The 17,668-nt window shown below is 44.8% G+C and overlaps 1 protein-coding gene across 9 annotated transcripts in view; it reads right to left on the bottom strand.

Annotated features, from left to right (window-relative positions):
* mapk8ip3 (mitogen-activated protein kinase 8 interacting protein 3) overlaps window positions 1–17,668 on the bottom strand; it is a 175,697-nt gene that overhangs the window by 97,150 nt on the left and 60,879 nt on the right. For 6 of the 9 annotated variants that reach the window (XM_068003295.1, XM_068003299.1, XM_068003300.1 and 3 more), the window contains exons 5-7: window positions 9,797–9,941; window positions 4,158–4,392; window positions 2,369–2,474 (exon numbers count right to left, since the gene is read on the bottom strand). In XM_068003295.1, coding sequence (XP_067859396.1) covers window positions 2,369–2,474; window positions 4,158–4,392; window positions 9,797–9,941 — 486 coding nt within the window. The remainder of the gene's footprint in view (window positions 1–2,368; window positions 2,475–4,157; window positions 4,393–9,796; window positions 9,942–17,668) is intronic. The other 3 variants (XM_068003296.1, XM_068003303.1, XM_068003301.1) reach the window with 1 other exon arrangement.

Here is a 17,668-nt window from a genome sequence, read left to right as displayed (position 1 = left end):
TCAAGTTAATCCACAGGTTTTCAAACTGGGCTCACTGGCTCGTCGGGGTCTGTGACAGGAGCCCAGGGTGGGGGAGGGGGGGGGGGGGCTTCACAGATTGCACCCAGTCAGCGGATTGCTGTATTTGTTGATTTACTGGTGTGTTACCTTTGTCGCTGAATGATAGTAAAAAAAAAAATAGGGGCAGATTTCAACCCCCCACCTCCACCTGGCGGGAATAGTGCGGGCTGGGGGTTGATGGTTGGGGGTGTCGCGCCGCATTCCCAATGTGTTCCCCCCTCCCACAACCATATTTAATTCAGGCAGGGGAGGGCCGCCCACCCCGGGGGCCTACTTTACATTGAAAAGTCCCGGCTGCAACACTATTTTGAGTTCCGGATTCAGGAAGCCCGCACGGAGCCAACTCAGACAGTCGCGGAGTGGCAGGAGTCGCAGAGTGGCCAGACGAGGCCTAGACAAATTTGTAATAAAAAAATTATTTTCTGAGCATTCCTTCTGGGCCAGGAGGAGTAGGAGTGCTTCCCTGGCCCCTTTGTGCCACCCCAAACCTCGCCTTGCCTCTCCTCCCAACACCAGCAGTGGCTGCCAAAGCTCCTGCCTGGCGCTGACTTTATGCCGGGCCCCTTCCTTTGGGTCCTCGGTGTACTCGTCCTCTCGTCTATACTCTCTGGAGTTTAGAAGAATGAGAGGTGATCTCATTGAAACATACAAGATTCTGAGGGGGCTTGACAGGGTAGATGCTGAGAGGTTGTTTTCCCCGGCTGGAGAGTCTAGAACCAGGGGGCATAGTCTCAGGATAAGGGGTCGGCCATTTGAGACTGAGATGAGGAGGAATTTCTTCACTTAGAGGGTTGTGAATCTTTGGAATTCTCTACCCCAGAGTGCTGTGGATGCTGAGTCGTTGAGTATATTCAAGGCTGAGATTGATAGATTTGTGGACTCTAGGGGAAATCCAGGGATATGGGGATCGGGCAGGAAAGTGGAGTTAAGGTCGAAGATCAGTCATGATCTCATTGAATTGCGGAGCAGGCTCGAGGGTCCGTATGGCCTACTCCTGCTCCTATTTCTTATGTTCGCTGGCCCTGACAGCACTCTCACTGGTTTGGGGTGGGGGGGGGGGGGGGGGGAGGGGGAGAGAACCGGCGTGGATTGTCAGAAAAACGGCCCGGGCCTCACGCTGAGCTCCCTGCAGTGGTTTCACTCCCGACCCGCCCACCCCAAACACATCCCCAGTTAAAATCAACCCCATGTTTTCTGCAATTATAGAACTATTGAATGGTGGTGCAGGTTGGAGGGGCTGAATGGCCTACTCCTGTTCCTATGTTACAATCTATATTACAATCAATCAAGTTCATGAGAAATCATGTGACAGATAAACAGAAATTAAGATCTGGCCTGGACTAGAACACACTTCAGAGTTGAGAATACAAGTGTTCTAGCTCACTGCCCGACCCCATCCCCATCAGAGAAGGGAGACCTTCATCCCCTCAGGTTGGACTGGATTTAATTCCAGGTGCCAGAGGTCAGAGGGAAGTATTCTACTTTATTGTACCATCCATTTCTTTACTGATTGATGAAACTGTCAACCCCTCTATCTGTGCTGAAGTAGAGCTGAGAGCCAAAGGTAAAAGAACAACATCTATAGCCAAGAGACCCCAGACAAATTTCATTTCTTTTACTTAGACTGGATATTGGCCTCCCTCTACCCTGGTGCTGGACACGGGGAACCCCAGCCGAAGTACATTGCGCCTGTCCAGGTGTACTGAGCCGTTTGGCCCAGTTACGTTCCCAGTGCAGGCCCACATCCTGGGAAGGCCTTGCGCCAGCAAGCGGGGGAGGAAAAGGGAATGTAGCTTCAGGCCTGAGGGGGCTGCAGCTGCCTTCCTGGCGCTCGGCCTCAAGGTCTGGCTGCTGTTGAAAAACAGCGCCCAGATGACTCCACAGTCTGAAGATCTGGAGGGTCCCTGAAAAAAAAAACCTTTACACTCACCTTTGGGTCCTCTTCAGCTGCCAGGCCCCTTCAAGCCCTCTGCGTTCCAGTGCAAGGCCAACCTCCAACTTCTTGGGATGCCCTGTGTCTAAGTGCCCCTCAGCCACTACACCAGGAATTTAAGTTCTCTTCCACCTCATTACCATAGCAACGCGGGGCCTGTTCCACCACCCGGTGGAAGCCCCGGAAATCCTGGAGCACGATAAAGGGGTTAGAAACCAAGCACAATAGGTCGCCATCCTCTTTTTCCTGACTTTTGCACCCAGGAAATAGGTGTTCTCTGCGAACAAATGTGAGGAAACTTGGCCCCATTAACCTAATACGCTCCCCACTCATTTTGCACTGCCCATCACTAAAATTTTTGAGCTGAAAAACTACCTGTTGCCTCCACGTCCTTCAAAGCGTGGATCTTGACACATATCAAGTTCAGGGGTTGTATCGATAATCTCCTGAACATCAGACCACTCATCACTACTTCCCATTCCTGCAAATGGTTTCAAGGATACAATTAATTTCATTGTAAAGGTGTACTGTTAAACCACTGACCATCAATGTTCTGTGTAGGTAATCCTGAACTAAGACAGACATGGGATATCAGAGAGCATTAGATTGAAGGATTACTTACTGATATATGGCAGGTACGGTGTATCAGAATGGTATATTGAAAGAAGTGCAATATCGCACAGTGAATTATATCGCAAAGAGTTACAAGACTTGAGATTAATAATAAATGACGCTTAATACGTTCGTGTCACATTTGTGTGTCTGGCATTTTAACGCCGGTGTTAACCCATTTATTTTAACTAGGGTTAATTGCCCTATTGAAATGGTGGACAAAGGAACGTCATACAAACACATTGGGGATTGGCTTTAATGGAAAGAAAAATTGGATGGGGTGCATAACGGGTGGCCGATCCGCGATCACCCTTTTGCACTCCACCGAATTTGAATTTTACCCCATTGAGTGTTCAACCACTAATAACAGCAACTTTTACAGACTGATATGTATAATATATCAGACTGTTGTATTGATAAGGGTATGGTGTATATTGTAACATTACAGAGAGGTATGGACTTTACCAGTGTTTAGCAATGTGCTCCATCAGAATTACAGTGAGGAGTATCAGCATATCAGAGTGTAAAAATGACACCCTAGAGTAACTATAAAGATAATGACACAAGCATGTTTGTGGTATACAGATCTTTTGATTAGCAGAAAAGTATTACAAGCCACTTTTGTGCAGTGAGTTATATTATGATGAACACCCAAGAGTGAACAGAAAGTAGCAATCTAATAATTTAATATAAATTTAATAGTGGGGTTCCAATGGATGTCAGGGAGCAATTACTAGACAGTAACCTAAAAGAAGAATTCAGAAGAGTTCATATAAAGAGTTATGGAAACCTGTGAGTGGTTACAAAGCTGTAATACAATCGACTGTTTACCATGGATAATAGCAAATTACTTTCTCATTTTCAATGGTTTATTTCAATGTTAAAACTTTTTCCTAACATCATCAATGCAGCCATGGAAATAATCCCACAAGAGAAATATATGGATATTTACAATGGGGAAAAAAAAAGATTTTCGAATTAAAAAACTGACTCAGTCATCGGTCTTTCTGTATATAACACCTACAACTGGAAGTTGTGAGCAATGCAAAGCCCAGAATCTCAGAGTATGTGAGTATCTTAAATAAGGCATTGGCTGATCTCCTCTCACTGATGTCTGTAAAGGATCCTAAGTGAAATGTGGTCTACCAGTCTCTGTGCTCTTCTTGATGATGTGGAGATGCCGGTGATGGACTGGGGTTGACAATTGTAAACAATTTTACAACACCAAGTCTTCAGGTAGCCTCCGAAAGCTTGTGAATTTAAAATAAAATTGCTGGACTATAACTTGGTGTTGTAAAATTGTTTACTCTTCTTGATGGGCACAGCACCGCATCTAGTGCTTGGAGCATGGCACCATTGCTAATAATGGAATGGTCATATTGACGCAGCAGAATAACATGAATGAAGCTAGCTAGCCCTGTAACCAATCCAGCCAACCCTGAACTTGCAGTCCTGGGCACTACAACTGGGTTGCACACTGGAAAATGTTCAGCACTGGCATTCCTCAACTCAATGAGCACGGAAAAGTCAGGGAACAGGAGTAATCTCTCACCTATGCTGACGTTCCTCATCTCCTGGGTGACCTGGACCTCCATGTTTCTGCTATTACCTTTCGCCCGCTTTCGCTGGTTCTTGACTTTGGTGTCCCCATTGTAGATTGGATTAACTACTTCATTTAGTGGCGTGACAGTTGCAGAAGGTACAGATGACGTTGGGGTGTTGGATTTAGTTCCCGTAGTACTCGGGGTGGCAGCAGCAGACGATTGCCCAGACTCTGATGTATCATCCTGACACAAGACAAGACAATTACAGTAATTGGCCTAAATCAGACCTACCTGCATAACAACAACAACTGCGACTAGTAGGCGCAGGGTTAATCTGAACCTTGGGTACAAAGTCTCAATCCCATTTAAAAATACATAAAACATAGGACACCAAGCGTGTCACTGGAACATTAAAAGCAGGAATCAGGTGGAAACTGCAACTAGTCAAAAATAATCGGCTAACAGGGATTTACAGCTAAAATATCTATGTGATAAGCAATTTGCATCAATAGGAGGCTCTACCTGACATATAATAAACACTAATTCACTGACACCTGGCTTGTGTATGTCTTAGTGTCAACTATTATATGTGTAAGCTGGGAAGTGGACTTATTTGATACCAGGTTTGGTTGTGGAGAAGTTGTATTCATTGTCAGGGCCCCTCCCAGGAACAGTGAAAATGAACCTCCTTTGTAAGCGGTCATAAAAAAAATCCACTCCTTCAATCTTCAGAGGTCCAGGCCATATTCCAAACCTGAACCATTCCCCTTTCCCCAGTGGAGGCCACTTCTGCCCTTCAGGAGGCCGGGTCGCCTCTTCTCACTCAAGGTACCAGGTTCTAACTTTATCTCGAGGCCCTGCGAGGCCAAGGATGTGGGAACTCCCACCATAGGACGTCCCTGTCTCAGCCCCACCCCTCTGACTCAGGTGCCTCTAACGGGGCAGAAGCAGAAACCCCCACGTAAGACCCAGGATCCGCGGTATCCAGGTCCCGGCAGAGTTTCTGGTCTTTCCGGCGGGAGTCACCAGAATAGCAGAGGAATTTTGGCCTTCTGTATATTATTCATTTGTTCCCCAGATGTCATAAACAATTTAATTAAATTCTTTTCCTGAATTTATAAAACAGACCACAACAGATTGCTTCCCCAAAGGTACCACAAAGGCTGATTAGAAAGACCTGTTTGAAATATCTACTTTCTCAGGTTCGCCAACACTTGTGGAACAATATTGTCACAGAAAATGACCCAATAGGCCCCAGAGAGAATCAACCTCAATGTTGGCTTCTCTCAGTTCTTATAGAATCACAGAATCATACAGCGCAGAAGGAGGCCATTTGGCCCACCATGTCTGTGCTGGCTATCTGAAAGAGCTACCAATTAGTCCCACTCCCCTACTCTTTCCCCAGCAAATGTTTCCTTTTTAAGTACATATCCAATTCTCTTTTGAAAGTTACTATTGAATCTGCTTCCACCACCTTTTCAGGCAGTACATTCCAGATCATAACAACTCAGAGTTTTTTTTTAAGCTATAACTCTCTTTTAATGTTGTGTCGAAATTATTTTTCAAACGTTTTGTTGTGCAAAATTTAATTGAGCTTTGAACAGATATCTTGTGTAGATATTTTCTTAATATTTGAAACATGGGGGCTGAAATTTGACTGTGGCATTAATGGAAACGAAAATCGGGCGGATTGTAAAATGGAAAATGTCGAATTTCACCCCCTGGTTTCAGGGGTAGTAGAGTAACATATTTAGAGACCATTCTGATTTGATTTTCTTCTTGCTGTTGGATCTGACATTGAGCTGGCCCCACAGGCACCGCAGAGAGATACTCATTGGACAAGGGGATCTAAAGAGCACAGGCAGATGCTCTACTAGACTAAGAGAACTGGGACACCACATATAGATACCCCCATGGTTCACCAGGGAATTTGGGCATTGAAGACAGATTCCTTCCCAGATTACCCTATACCAGAGATACTCAGCCAGACACCCCCATTAGACTAACAGGAAACTCAGATACCCAGTAGAAAGACAAAATATTCGGATAACCAGACAAATACCACAGTAGAGAGGCAGGGGACGCCACCTACAGGTATCTCACTAGACAGAGAGGGAACATGAACACCACAAACTATCAAGGAACTCAGACCCATATAGAAAGATTCTCAAAAGAGGAATAGAGAGCTCAGATGGAATGGCATGATAGTTTGCTAGATTACAAAATATTAACATAAATAATAATACTTACATGATATTAATTTTTCTTTTACAAGGTGTGATCTATAAAACATGACATCTGTGTAGCATTACTTGTATGTTAAATAAGTCAGAATAATGTAATTCCTCCAAGAACTATACGATGCCCCACACCACTGGTGACTTAGCGGAAAATTACAGGTGCTTTACCTGCAATCTTCCATCCATCCACTGATATTAATGGAGGAAAATCATGGGCTATGCACCTGAAATTTCAGCTGTCACCCACTCCATGCAGTTCCACACTGATGTGCAGGGCCTGGGAAAGTCCACCCGACTTGTTAGTTATTTTAAGTTATTTCTGTATTTTTAGGACAAGGTTATAGATTGGCTTTTATGTCTAAACAAAAAGGGGATCGAGATGTTACAAATCATTTCCATCTATTTGTAACGCAAGGGGCAGGCTTTTCCTCAGCAATACCGCTGATTTCGGGCAGTTTTGGGCTGGTTGGAAGAGGGAAATTGGGTGGAGTATTGCCCTGGTGGTTCCACCCCAAAAATGCACAGGACTTGTTGGCATTACAATAACTACAGGAATCAGTGCTTATGTTTGGCCTTATTTAGTGTTCTAAACATGCATATTAAACACTTACCTCAGCTCTTTTTTCAGTAAACAGAGTAAAAAAAAACCACAATTGCTAACTTCAAATAAAACACTGATGCTGTTCAATTTCAAAATGTCACTGCAGTGGAAGACACAATCGCCCAAACATGGTGCGTGGGGGACACCTAAATTCAGACATCTTTATCCCAATTAGGCCCCCAACTCTAATTGCCCTCCACGACCCTCAGAATTTCAGCTCCCCCCATGTATTGTGACTAGATTTAAACTATAACTGGAGAAAAATACTTAATTTTTGTCACACTTCCATTTCAACCTATCCAAAACCCACCAATACCCAACCAGGCAATGTTAACACCAAATGAGGAAAATCTAGGCTAAAAGCTCGAGGAATCTTTGGTGGATCTAAACCAAAATTCACACATTGGTTCATTTCAAGCTGGTTGCTTACAGTACTCTTCTGTTAATTTGTCTAATTTGAAATGCTGGCTAATTTTACATTTTTTTTAGGCACAAAAAAAATTTTGAATTAACCGAAGTAGATTGTACTAGCTTAGAATATTACTTATTGTGGGAATGCCATGGGGATGGAAGGTTTGATTCCCAGGATGCTCAGTTAATTCTGTACAGAATTTTTTTCAATCATATCTGATAATTCCCTCAAGAGTTTCTGGCTCCTCAGAGACAAATAACCTCCTTCGTCTGTCAGAGGGACCTTGAAATTCAAGCATGGAAATCTCCAGGACATTAATGGTGCTATGGTTCAATCAAGTGGAGCCGGGAGTGACACAGAATGAGTTGCACAATGTCAATTTTGTCTTTCCCTGACATTTAGTTACCATGGGGATCCCTATTGAATTCAGAAGCCCTGGCCAAGAACTCATCCAGATCATAAACAGCAGTAATCAAATGCTTAAATTCCAACAAAAAGTTATGATTTTAAGTCCAGAGTTGACAGCTATTAATGCTTACTCGGGTTTATTGGAACAGTTTCTAATAGACTGTTACCTGGTACAGGGTTTGGAATGAAACATTAATGGGGTGAGAAATTGGTATGCATTGCATCCGTTTTTCAGGCATAAAACAGGTACAACGTATTCCAATTTCTGAGCACGAGGTTCTGTGCCACCATCATAGCCACTGCCATATTGGTCCTCGCTGCTTTTAGGTGTCCCTGGTGGTCGCCTGAAAGCAGCGGTGACCTGTTTCAGGGCCATTCTGCAATATTCGTCAAAAAACTAGGTGGAGCACATGCTGAGCGTGCTCCAACTAGATTTTCCAGTTCTACAGCAGCTTAAACAGCGATCCTAAAAGGATGGAGGCCGCAGAAAAACAGGTCGTGTAATTTTTTTTTTAAAAACTTATTTATGTGGAGCCCAGGGAGCCGAAGTGCACCTCCCGGCTCCACATAAATAAGTTACTACAGGTTGCTGGCAGCCAACGATCAGTGCCCTCCCACCACTTGCCTGATGCCCGCTGGCGGCGAGACAGGTGGCCCAAATTGGTCCCATGACAGGTCCCCGCAGCGCGCCATGATTAAGATGAGGCCTGAGGACCAATATCGGGAGATGCTAGGGCCGACCTCTTCGGACAGATGCTGCAGTCACACCGCCCATTTCACACCCGTAGTCAGGTGCTAACCAATTTCTGCCCCAATGTTACTTCCTTTACCCCCGCATCATTCTTCCTGTTAGGCAATCATTGATTGGTGTTGATGGAAGCAATTAAGAGATTTGCATCATCCTGTAATTCCAACTAAAAGAGATGCATGAGGTCAAATGACTCAGGGTTAAATGTGAAACAAATTAAAGGGAATTGGAAGATTGAAGTCTCACATTGGGATGTTGAGCAATTTGAAGTGCCTGATTGACTCACTAATCCAATAGTGGCCTGAGAGAATGAAGTGTCAAGTAGTCTGGAATATAAGGATGCTAGACTGACTGGGCTAACAAACAGACAGGGGTGTCACACAGCATCAGAATGCCAGGCAGAATGAAGAATCAGAAAGACTGCAATACCTTAGCCATTTTCTTCTCAGGTAGATTTACAGAATGGCTTTCCATTCATGGGCAAATTGTTGGTGTTAAATAAAATGATCCTACACATAGATCGGCAGCACAGATTAGGACCTGTCTACCTACCTCCCAATTAGATCATAACTGATTCATCCTTGGGCTGAATTGGGATAGTTTGCTCATACCAGTTTACTTGCCATCATTAGAAAAAAAGCCCCGACATTTATTTCCCGAGCTACTTGAGAAGCAGCAGGAGACAATGCATTTCAGAGGAGGAAAAAGCAAACATACAATATACACAGGAGTAGCAGATTGTTCTGCAATGTTTGTGTGTAGCTCTCAAAATAGTGAGCCTTGTTGTAGTTACAGAAGGAATGTATGCAGGAGATATATAGACAACTGCCTACACAGAATATATTATGCAACTTCAGGGTTATTAGATAAAATAGAAGAGAAATATGCTACATAACACTGCATAGGCTGTAGTCATCTGTCAGTACTGCATAGCCACTCGCTGTTCAATGATAATAGACCAGCACTGGCACAGAACATAAGGTGGGAACATGAATACGCACAATAGTCACACAGCTCACTCTCCCTCCTGTCACTTCTGCTAAAAACATAAGAGTTGTCAACAGTCTGGACAATCCCACTCTTCTGGAGGATACTGCACAGCAGTAAGCCACAGCAGACCAAAAGGGGAAATGTTAAACCATAAAACCATAGCATTTTCTGTTCTAACTGCACGACATTTTCCATTAGGAATGAAGGCCCAGTTGGCTCATTTTCTGATGTTCCCCAGACTCACTCACCTTCAGGCTACAATTAGACGGGGGCTGGCTAAGGTCGCTCAGATGCCAGTTGTCAGAGCCGGGAGTGATACGACCAACTTGCTGTCCACGGAGATTCCCATCCAACACAGGGAAGAGGCCCAAAGTATTTGGCCGTTCCTTCCTACTGGGAAAGGAAAGCAATGTGCGAGTCAAGTTTCCCATTAATCAAAGAGTCACACATTCTTCACAAAAATGCAGGCTGTTGTTTAACAGTCATGACTGTGCAGATTTGCTATTGTGAACCTTGTTAAAGACACAAACTACTTCGATGGTTTCTAAACATTGCACAGCTATCAATAGTAGGCAGATACATAACAACTTGTTCAACATACCCACATCAATACGTTGTTTTCTCACGTTTTAGGATATTATAGGGTCATCAGGAATATTCAGGATAGTCACAGGAGTGATATAACATTAAGAATATCACATAATGTCTCTTCTAAATGTAGAATGGTAGTGGTCTTTAAGTTTCCACAGAACCCACTCCTCAAGAGTACCAGAGGGAGACAATCTCCTCTTTGCTCTCAGTCTAGTCTCATGCCTTTTGTGTCATTCTGTGGAGAACACATCCACTCTGGTGCAGCTCTATTCTACGCAAATTAAATGTTTTTCTGGACATCTGGATTTGAAGATTCGCAGCGTTGAGTGCCAGATTCAGAGGTACGTATATTCACGTCTTCACGGAGATGCACCTTGATTCCACAAAAGCAGAAAATCTGGGCCGTCATGTATAGCTCCTAACCTGGCCTGCCTCTTCAAGGCCCACTACTCAGGTGCTCCTTATGGAAATGTGATCTAAAATAGGTACTGAGGTCAAGAGTTTAATTGCTGCTTGGTGAGGGTAGTTTGCAGATTGACAGGTGCTTCTAAGCTTCCAGCTCCAGGTCAGAACAAAAACACCATGCCTTTCTTTTTTTTAAAAAACGTTTTTGGCACTTTGACGTCTGGAGTGTGACGGGCTCTCTTCTTATATTTTTTATATCGACAAAGAAACTAATGCAAGATTCACTCTTTTTAAGGAATTTTCTCCTCTTCTTTTTACGGGTCTCCTCTTGCAAGCAACAGCAACCCTAACCAAGGAAGGCAGGTTACCTGCTTCCAGGCATCCACCAATGCTACATTGTACTCAGTTGCTAAGAGGTGTTAAAGTAGCCATCATGATTCTATTTCCAATTTTCCACCCCTCCCTGTGGGCCAACACCTGGCTTCTGCTCGGCACCTCCCCATGATGGCACCGTTGAGACTGGCAACTCAACATATGGGAATCGGGTTGTAGAACCTTGTCCTTCCTTTTCATGACACAGTGCATTGATCCTCCAACCAGCTGTGCCTCCGTACTGCCAACTTAATCTGCCATGTTAATAACACGGTACAAATTTAGGCAGGCCTGGGGGCCTAAAGCTATTAGATTCAGTAACGAATATCTGCAGTTGTGACTTAATGCTTCTCGTCTGTTTCCTAGTCACGTCTGAGTCCAGTGAGACCCGCAGTGATATATAGAAGCATTATGAATACGGCATCAGCAAATTCTCTAATCAGTCACAAAGTACTCACATCAGGTGCGCAGAGTGCAGCTGCATCAAGTGTATGCCAATCACCAATGCTTATCAAACTGACTTCAGGGGGCCACCTGAAGTGTACTCTGCCTGTCTAGCCCTCAGAGTGCTTGATTTAATGGGCTGGGTCATTAACGGTCTACTCCTGTTAATTCAAAATCGTTTTCTACTGAAAAAAAAATGAATTATCCAGTAGTTCAAATTAAACAATTTCTAATGGAGCAGCAAAGTAAAGCACCGCAAAAACACTAAAAATGCCATAAAACATCAAATCAACTTATTGAAATGCAAATGTTCAAAACTTGAGCGCTGTATAAGCTGAGCAGCCATTTCAGGAAATAGTCTCTGATCGTGGCTTGCTACTTGCTGATAGCATTTTATCCACAAGGTATTTAGAGCATCTGGCATTGTTGGCAGCCATTTCCTCAGCAATCGTGTAGCATTGGATGCCTTGGCCATGGTTAGATGGTTCCTCTACCTCAGTCTGCTCACTGGATCACTCGCTTGGGTCTTCCTCACTCACACTAGCAGCAGCAACTTTCTGCATAGAACCAACAAATTCCCTGTTGTCAGCAACCAAGGCGACGTTTCTGCCTTTCGAAGCCACGCTTTGGTCAAACTGATGCAGCCACTCCTCGAAAAGAGAGCGTCCGTCATCCGCGCCTTGCGTTGCTTCTGCACAGTAACACCATTAAAACATCTGAGGCAGGGGTTCGGAACTTCCTAACGCCAGTGGTTTTCTTTTCCCATCGTGCTACAGCAAACCATGACAGTAATTCACTGCTTGGCTTTTTTCCCCACCTAATTATTTTTGTTGGTGAAACCTGCTTGGGTTCAGTTTCTAAAAAAAAAGATTGGAGAGACAGAAAGACATTGAGTCACAGGCAGAACAGCAGAGACGGGCTGAGATGTGTTTTCTCCCATTTGCTGGATCACTATAAAAGGACAGTTTCATCAGCATCAAAGATGGCTTTGGGCTTGTAGCAAGATAAAATTGCAGGAATTTTATCACGCATCCAGCTGTCGAGGGTTTCTGAGGGACTGTTACTTGCTTCTCCATGTATAGATCTGGCTTTGATTGCGTGACGGTTTAAGAAGCAGCTGATCCACAATGCAGAGACAGAGCCAGTTTCAAGTTCCTTAACGAATTCATTCACCTTTTCCAGTAAGACAAGATTGGGAGCCCAGAAAGATTACCTGCTCAGGCCTGCTTGAACCACGCTAAATTAGAATTAAGCAGCAGATTTTACTAATCAGGACCCATTTCGGGTGGGAATTTAATTTTAATTAATAATTCGAATTAAGATGCTCAAATTAAGCAACAAATTTTCAATACACGGTCATTAGAAGGTGTGTTTTGCACAATTTCAATTCAAATGATCACATAATTCAAGTTATGCAACTTTGAATTTACAGGAGTAGACAGTAGTTCTGGTGAACGGGCCCCGATATTTACGGAGAGGCGAGGAGGGAGTCGGGGTGACTGTCAGCCACCAGGAAACTCGGAAATACAGGAAAGGCGGGCAGGACCTCATTAGAAATTTTGTACTCAAGTTTCCTGCCTGGTAGCCGGCCAGATTGAAAGGCTGGCTGCTGCCGGGTGAGAAAGCCTGCTGTACAAGGCTGCAGCTGGGGACCGGAGAGGAGGAAGGGAGGGAGGAAGAGTTTGCGAGAACTCAGGGGGGTGAGAGATCACAGGGAGGGGAGATCGGATCATGGGGGTGGGGGGGGGGGGGGCGATGGCTGATCGCAGGGTGGGTCAGCAGATCGCAGTAGGTTAGCTTGAGGTGCTGGAGGGAAGCACTCTTGCTCCTCCTGGCCCACATGCAGTGCTGGAAGGACACTTACCTGCTGGATCCAGCAGTTCAGGCATCCCTTTAGCTGGGAAACACGGCCCGCAGCCGTTAAATCCAAATGGCTGCCAAAATCTGAGGCACGCAGTCTCGTTAACATATTATAATTACCAACCTGCCTCTCAAGAGCGCGTTACTCGCCCCTCCCCAAACCCACCTCGGTTAAACTGGAAGTAGGTGCGTTCGGGCCGGATTGGGGTTGGGTTTCCCATTTTTTACAATTTAACCACCACTGTCCCGACTGTCCTGGAGCAATGAGTCTTGAAATTGCACCAAGAGTAAGGGTCTTACTGTGGCAAGGGCATCAAAGGTGTGGTTGAGCAGATTGACAGCCACAGAAGTATCGACACAAATGGAGGGCCAAAGGCTAGACAATTGGGAGTTTGAAAGTGCAGTTGTAAGTGACTTGAGGGAGAGTTTATTCCAGAGGCAGACGGAGAAGGAAGTGGGATTGGAAGGAAGTAGGAGAGTGTGTGTGGTGAGGGATACAAGGAAGTAGTCAGAGATGGCTTTGTCTGTGATCAACACGATGGGAGTAGAAAGACCATGTGGGATGGCAATGTTGAGGGAGTGGCCGTGATTGTGGGTAGGAGAATTTCTTTGGAGGGAGAGGATGAGGCAGGGCAGTAAAACTGGAGAAGAGAGGGAAAGGTGAGTTGAGATGGAGACAGAAATGACTGAGGATGAGAAGATGTTGAACACCAGAAGTAGAGTTTGTAATTGGCTTCATGCAGAATGAACAGTGGTTGCAAGAATGAACATATTCATATCCTTGTTTTCCTATAGATCTAAACTTCTGCAAGATTTCTAAAATCCATTTCTTGTTGTATTATTAATCGCCAAATTCTGATTGTTCACTCTGCAGACTTCCCATCAAAATACTTATCAATTATTCTCTCTGGAGTTCTCTACATCCTTAGATAATTACTCATAAAGGCCCATCGATAAAACCTACCAGTAATGGCACATACTTAACCCCGACTCCTGAAAAGAATGAAAATGATATTTCACCTTGATAGAAGTTTCCTACTAAAAGAATTACTTTAGAGCTTTTTCCATTTTAATCTCCTCCACACCCACCGTATTGTTTGTCTTCATGTTTATTTTAGTGACATATATCTCTGAGGTTTTGCTGCCAGTGAGTAATGGTTTCTCATGGGAACAGATATTTTCCACTTTCTAGAAACTCAGATATTTTTTAAGACATCGTCTAATGCTCCATAAAAGGACCCAGACTTCGGAGTTTATGTTGGATAGTTCAACCTCACAGTATCATAATTAGACACGTCATTGCCATGTACATCTCATCATCTCAATCGTGCCGATTTTAATTTGAGATGCGCAGCGGGCAAAGCGTGCCCGTCACCCTCCTGTTGTTACCGTCATGAAGCCTGAGCCATTTTAAGGCCCGGACCTCATTTGCATGCAGTCAATGTCTGGGTCGGGGCAATCCCAGCGGCGGAGGCTTCTCACAGACTGGCAGCAGGCCAGAGATCTTTTGTGGGCCCAGGGGGAGCACTCCTGTTCCTCTTGGCCCCACAAAAAATAAAAGTTAAAAAAATCTGCAGCCATTTGGTTAGCGGCCTCCAGCAGCTCCTTTAAGGATCGCTGGTTAGGCCGCTCAAAGCAGAACAAGTGGTTGGAGAGCGCGCGGAGTCCACTCCACCCATTTGTACCTAAAAATTGTAATCGGAGTCCTACGTACATCACAGGATCAAGATTTGCATGTTACAAGTGGCCTCCCGCTTGACAGGGAGTGCTCCAGTCACCCATCTCAGGGGTTAATGTAGAAAGACAGAAGTCGATCTGCGGGGGCACCTGGGGTAGACAAGACTCTCAGGTGCCAGGAAAACCTGAGTCAACAGAACTGTCCGACAGACACTTTAGCCTGGAATTTCCTCGGAGCTGCTTTCGCCCTGCCACCGTAACTTTGCCGGAAGCGCGACAGAAACCCTGTTTACACGTCTACTGTAACTTCCAGTGAAGGAGCAGGAACAGCTCCTAGGAAATTCACTAGGACTTAGCGTTGAACAAGAATGAGATAGGCAGCAATCTGATATTTGTTCGATGTGGGAGAAAGGAACAGAAGGATATATCGATGGAGTGAGATGAAGTAATTAGAGTAGGAAGAGGCTCATATGCAGCATAAGCACTGGCATAAACCAGTTGGCCCAATGGCCTGTTTCTGTGCTGTAAATTCCATATAATTCTATGTAACTCAGAGAAGGGTGGTCCTGAATAACATTGCGGATAGCAGAGCAAGGAACTACCCAAGAGGTGAAAGGCAGGTTGACGAAAAGGATTGGAGAATGGTAGTAGTGAGGAATTCTATAGTCAGGGGTAAACATCGTCTTTTTCAAGACTGGGAGTCTCAAGTGATAGGTTGTCTCTCTGAGTGAAGGACATTGCGGAATGGGTGGAAAAACTTCTAGAAATGGAGGGAGAGCAGCCAAAAGTTGTGGTCCACATTAGAATTAATGACAGATGGAGGTCTAACTCAGTCTTGCAAAGGGAGTTTAAGGAGTTAAACTGTTTAAGATTAAGATCACTTTTAATCTGCCCAACACTTAGGAGGTTATTATACATGCCATTACTGGCTAGATTTATTGATGAGTTGATTTTCTGATGCACTATATCAGGTTAATGTCTCTACAAAGCACATCTGATATTTGGGTCAGTTCTCCCTTGGAACTGAAGATCAGATACTAAGTGAATTACCTCTGAGTCGCAGCACTCGCTAGATAGTACTCCAGGTGGGGTCTGACCAAGGCTGTGCACAGCTGAAGAATCACTTCCTCACTTTTGAATTCCAACCCCCTTGAGATAAAGGCTAACATCCCATTAGCCTTTTTGATTACTTTTTGTACCTAGTCACTAGCTTTAGTGATTTGTGTACATGGACACCTAAACCCCTTTGCTCCTCCACAGCTCCTAGTCTCTCACCATTAAGAAAATATTCCGATATTTCTTTCTCGGATCCAAATTGGAAGTCCTCACACTTCCCCACATTGAACTCCATCTGCCACAGTTTGGCCCAGTCACTTAGTCTGTCTATGTCCCTTTGTAACTTCCTGCTCCTATCCACACAATTTACTATGCCTCCTAAGTTAGTGTCATCTGCAAACTTGGATATACAATTCTCCTGGCTGGAGATACAGAAGTTGCATGACTTAAAAAAAAGAGCAGAAAGAGCACATATATGGTCAACTTACTCTTGATCCCTCTGTCCTTGCAAACTACCACTCCATCTCCAACCTCCCTTTTCTCTCCAAAGTCCATCGCCCATCTCAAGTCCTTGAATCCGTGCCCATCTTTCCCGTAACTCCATGTTTGAATCCCTCCAATCAGGTTTCTGCCCCACCACAGTACTGAAACAGCCCTTATCAAAGTCACAAATGACATCCTATGTGACTGTGACCATGGTAAACTATCCCTCCTCATTCTTCTCGACCTGTCTGCAGCCTTTGACACAGTTGACCACATCATCCTCCTCCAACACCTCTCCTCCATCGTCCAACTGGGTGGGACTGTGCTCGCCTGGTTCCATTCTTATCTATCCAGTTGTAGCCAGAGAATCACCTGTAATGGCTTCTCTTCCCTCTCTCGCACCATCATCTCTGGAGTATCCCAAGGATCTATCCTTGGCCCCTTCCTATTTCTCATCTGCATCATCCGAAAACACATCAGATTCCACACGAACTCTGACGACACCCAGCTCCACTTCACCGCCATCTCTCTCGACCCCTCCATTGTCTCTCACTTGTCACAGTGCTTGTCCAACAGAGCAAAAATTTCCTTCAACTAAATATTGGGAAGACCGAAGCCATTGTCTTTGGTCCCCGTCGCAAACTCCGTTCCCTAGCCACCGATTCCATCCTTCTCCTTGGCCACTGTCTGAGGCTGAACCAGGCCATTCGCAACCTTGGAGTCCTATTTAACCCTGAGATGAGCTTCTGACCACATATCCGCTCCATCACCAAGACCGCCTACTTCCACCTTCGTAACATCGCCCATCTCCACCCCTGCCTCAGCTCATCTGCTGCTGAAATCCTCATCCATGCCTTTGTTACCTCTAGATTTGACTATTTCAATACTTTCCTGGCTGGCCTCCCATCTTCCACCCTCCATAACCTTGAGCTCATCCAAAACTCTGTTGCCCGTATCCTAACTTGCACCAATTCCCGTTCACCCATCACCCCCGTGCTCGCTGACCTACATTGGCTCCCAGTCCAGGAACACCTCGATTTTAAAATTCTCATCCTTTTTTTCAAATCCTTCCATAGCCTCGCTGCTCCCTCTCTATTTAACCTCCTCCAGCCCTACAACCCTCCGAGGTCTCTGCGCTCCTCCAATTCTTGCCTCTTGCGCATCCCCAATTTTAATCACTCAATCATTGGCGGCTGTGCCTTCAACTACCAAGGCCCTAAAGCTCTGGAATT

The sequence above is a fragment of the Heptranchias perlo genome, chromosome 22 (genome assembly GCF_035084215.1).
Source record: "Heptranchias perlo isolate sHepPer1 chromosome 22, sHepPer1.hap1, whole genome shotgun sequence".
NCBI classification, from domain to species: domain Eukaryota; kingdom Metazoa; phylum Chordata; class Chondrichthyes; order Hexanchiformes; family Hexanchidae; genus Heptranchias; species Heptranchias perlo.
Note: the sequence above shows the minus strand (reverse complement) of the source record. Positions and strands in the feature narration are given on the sequence as shown.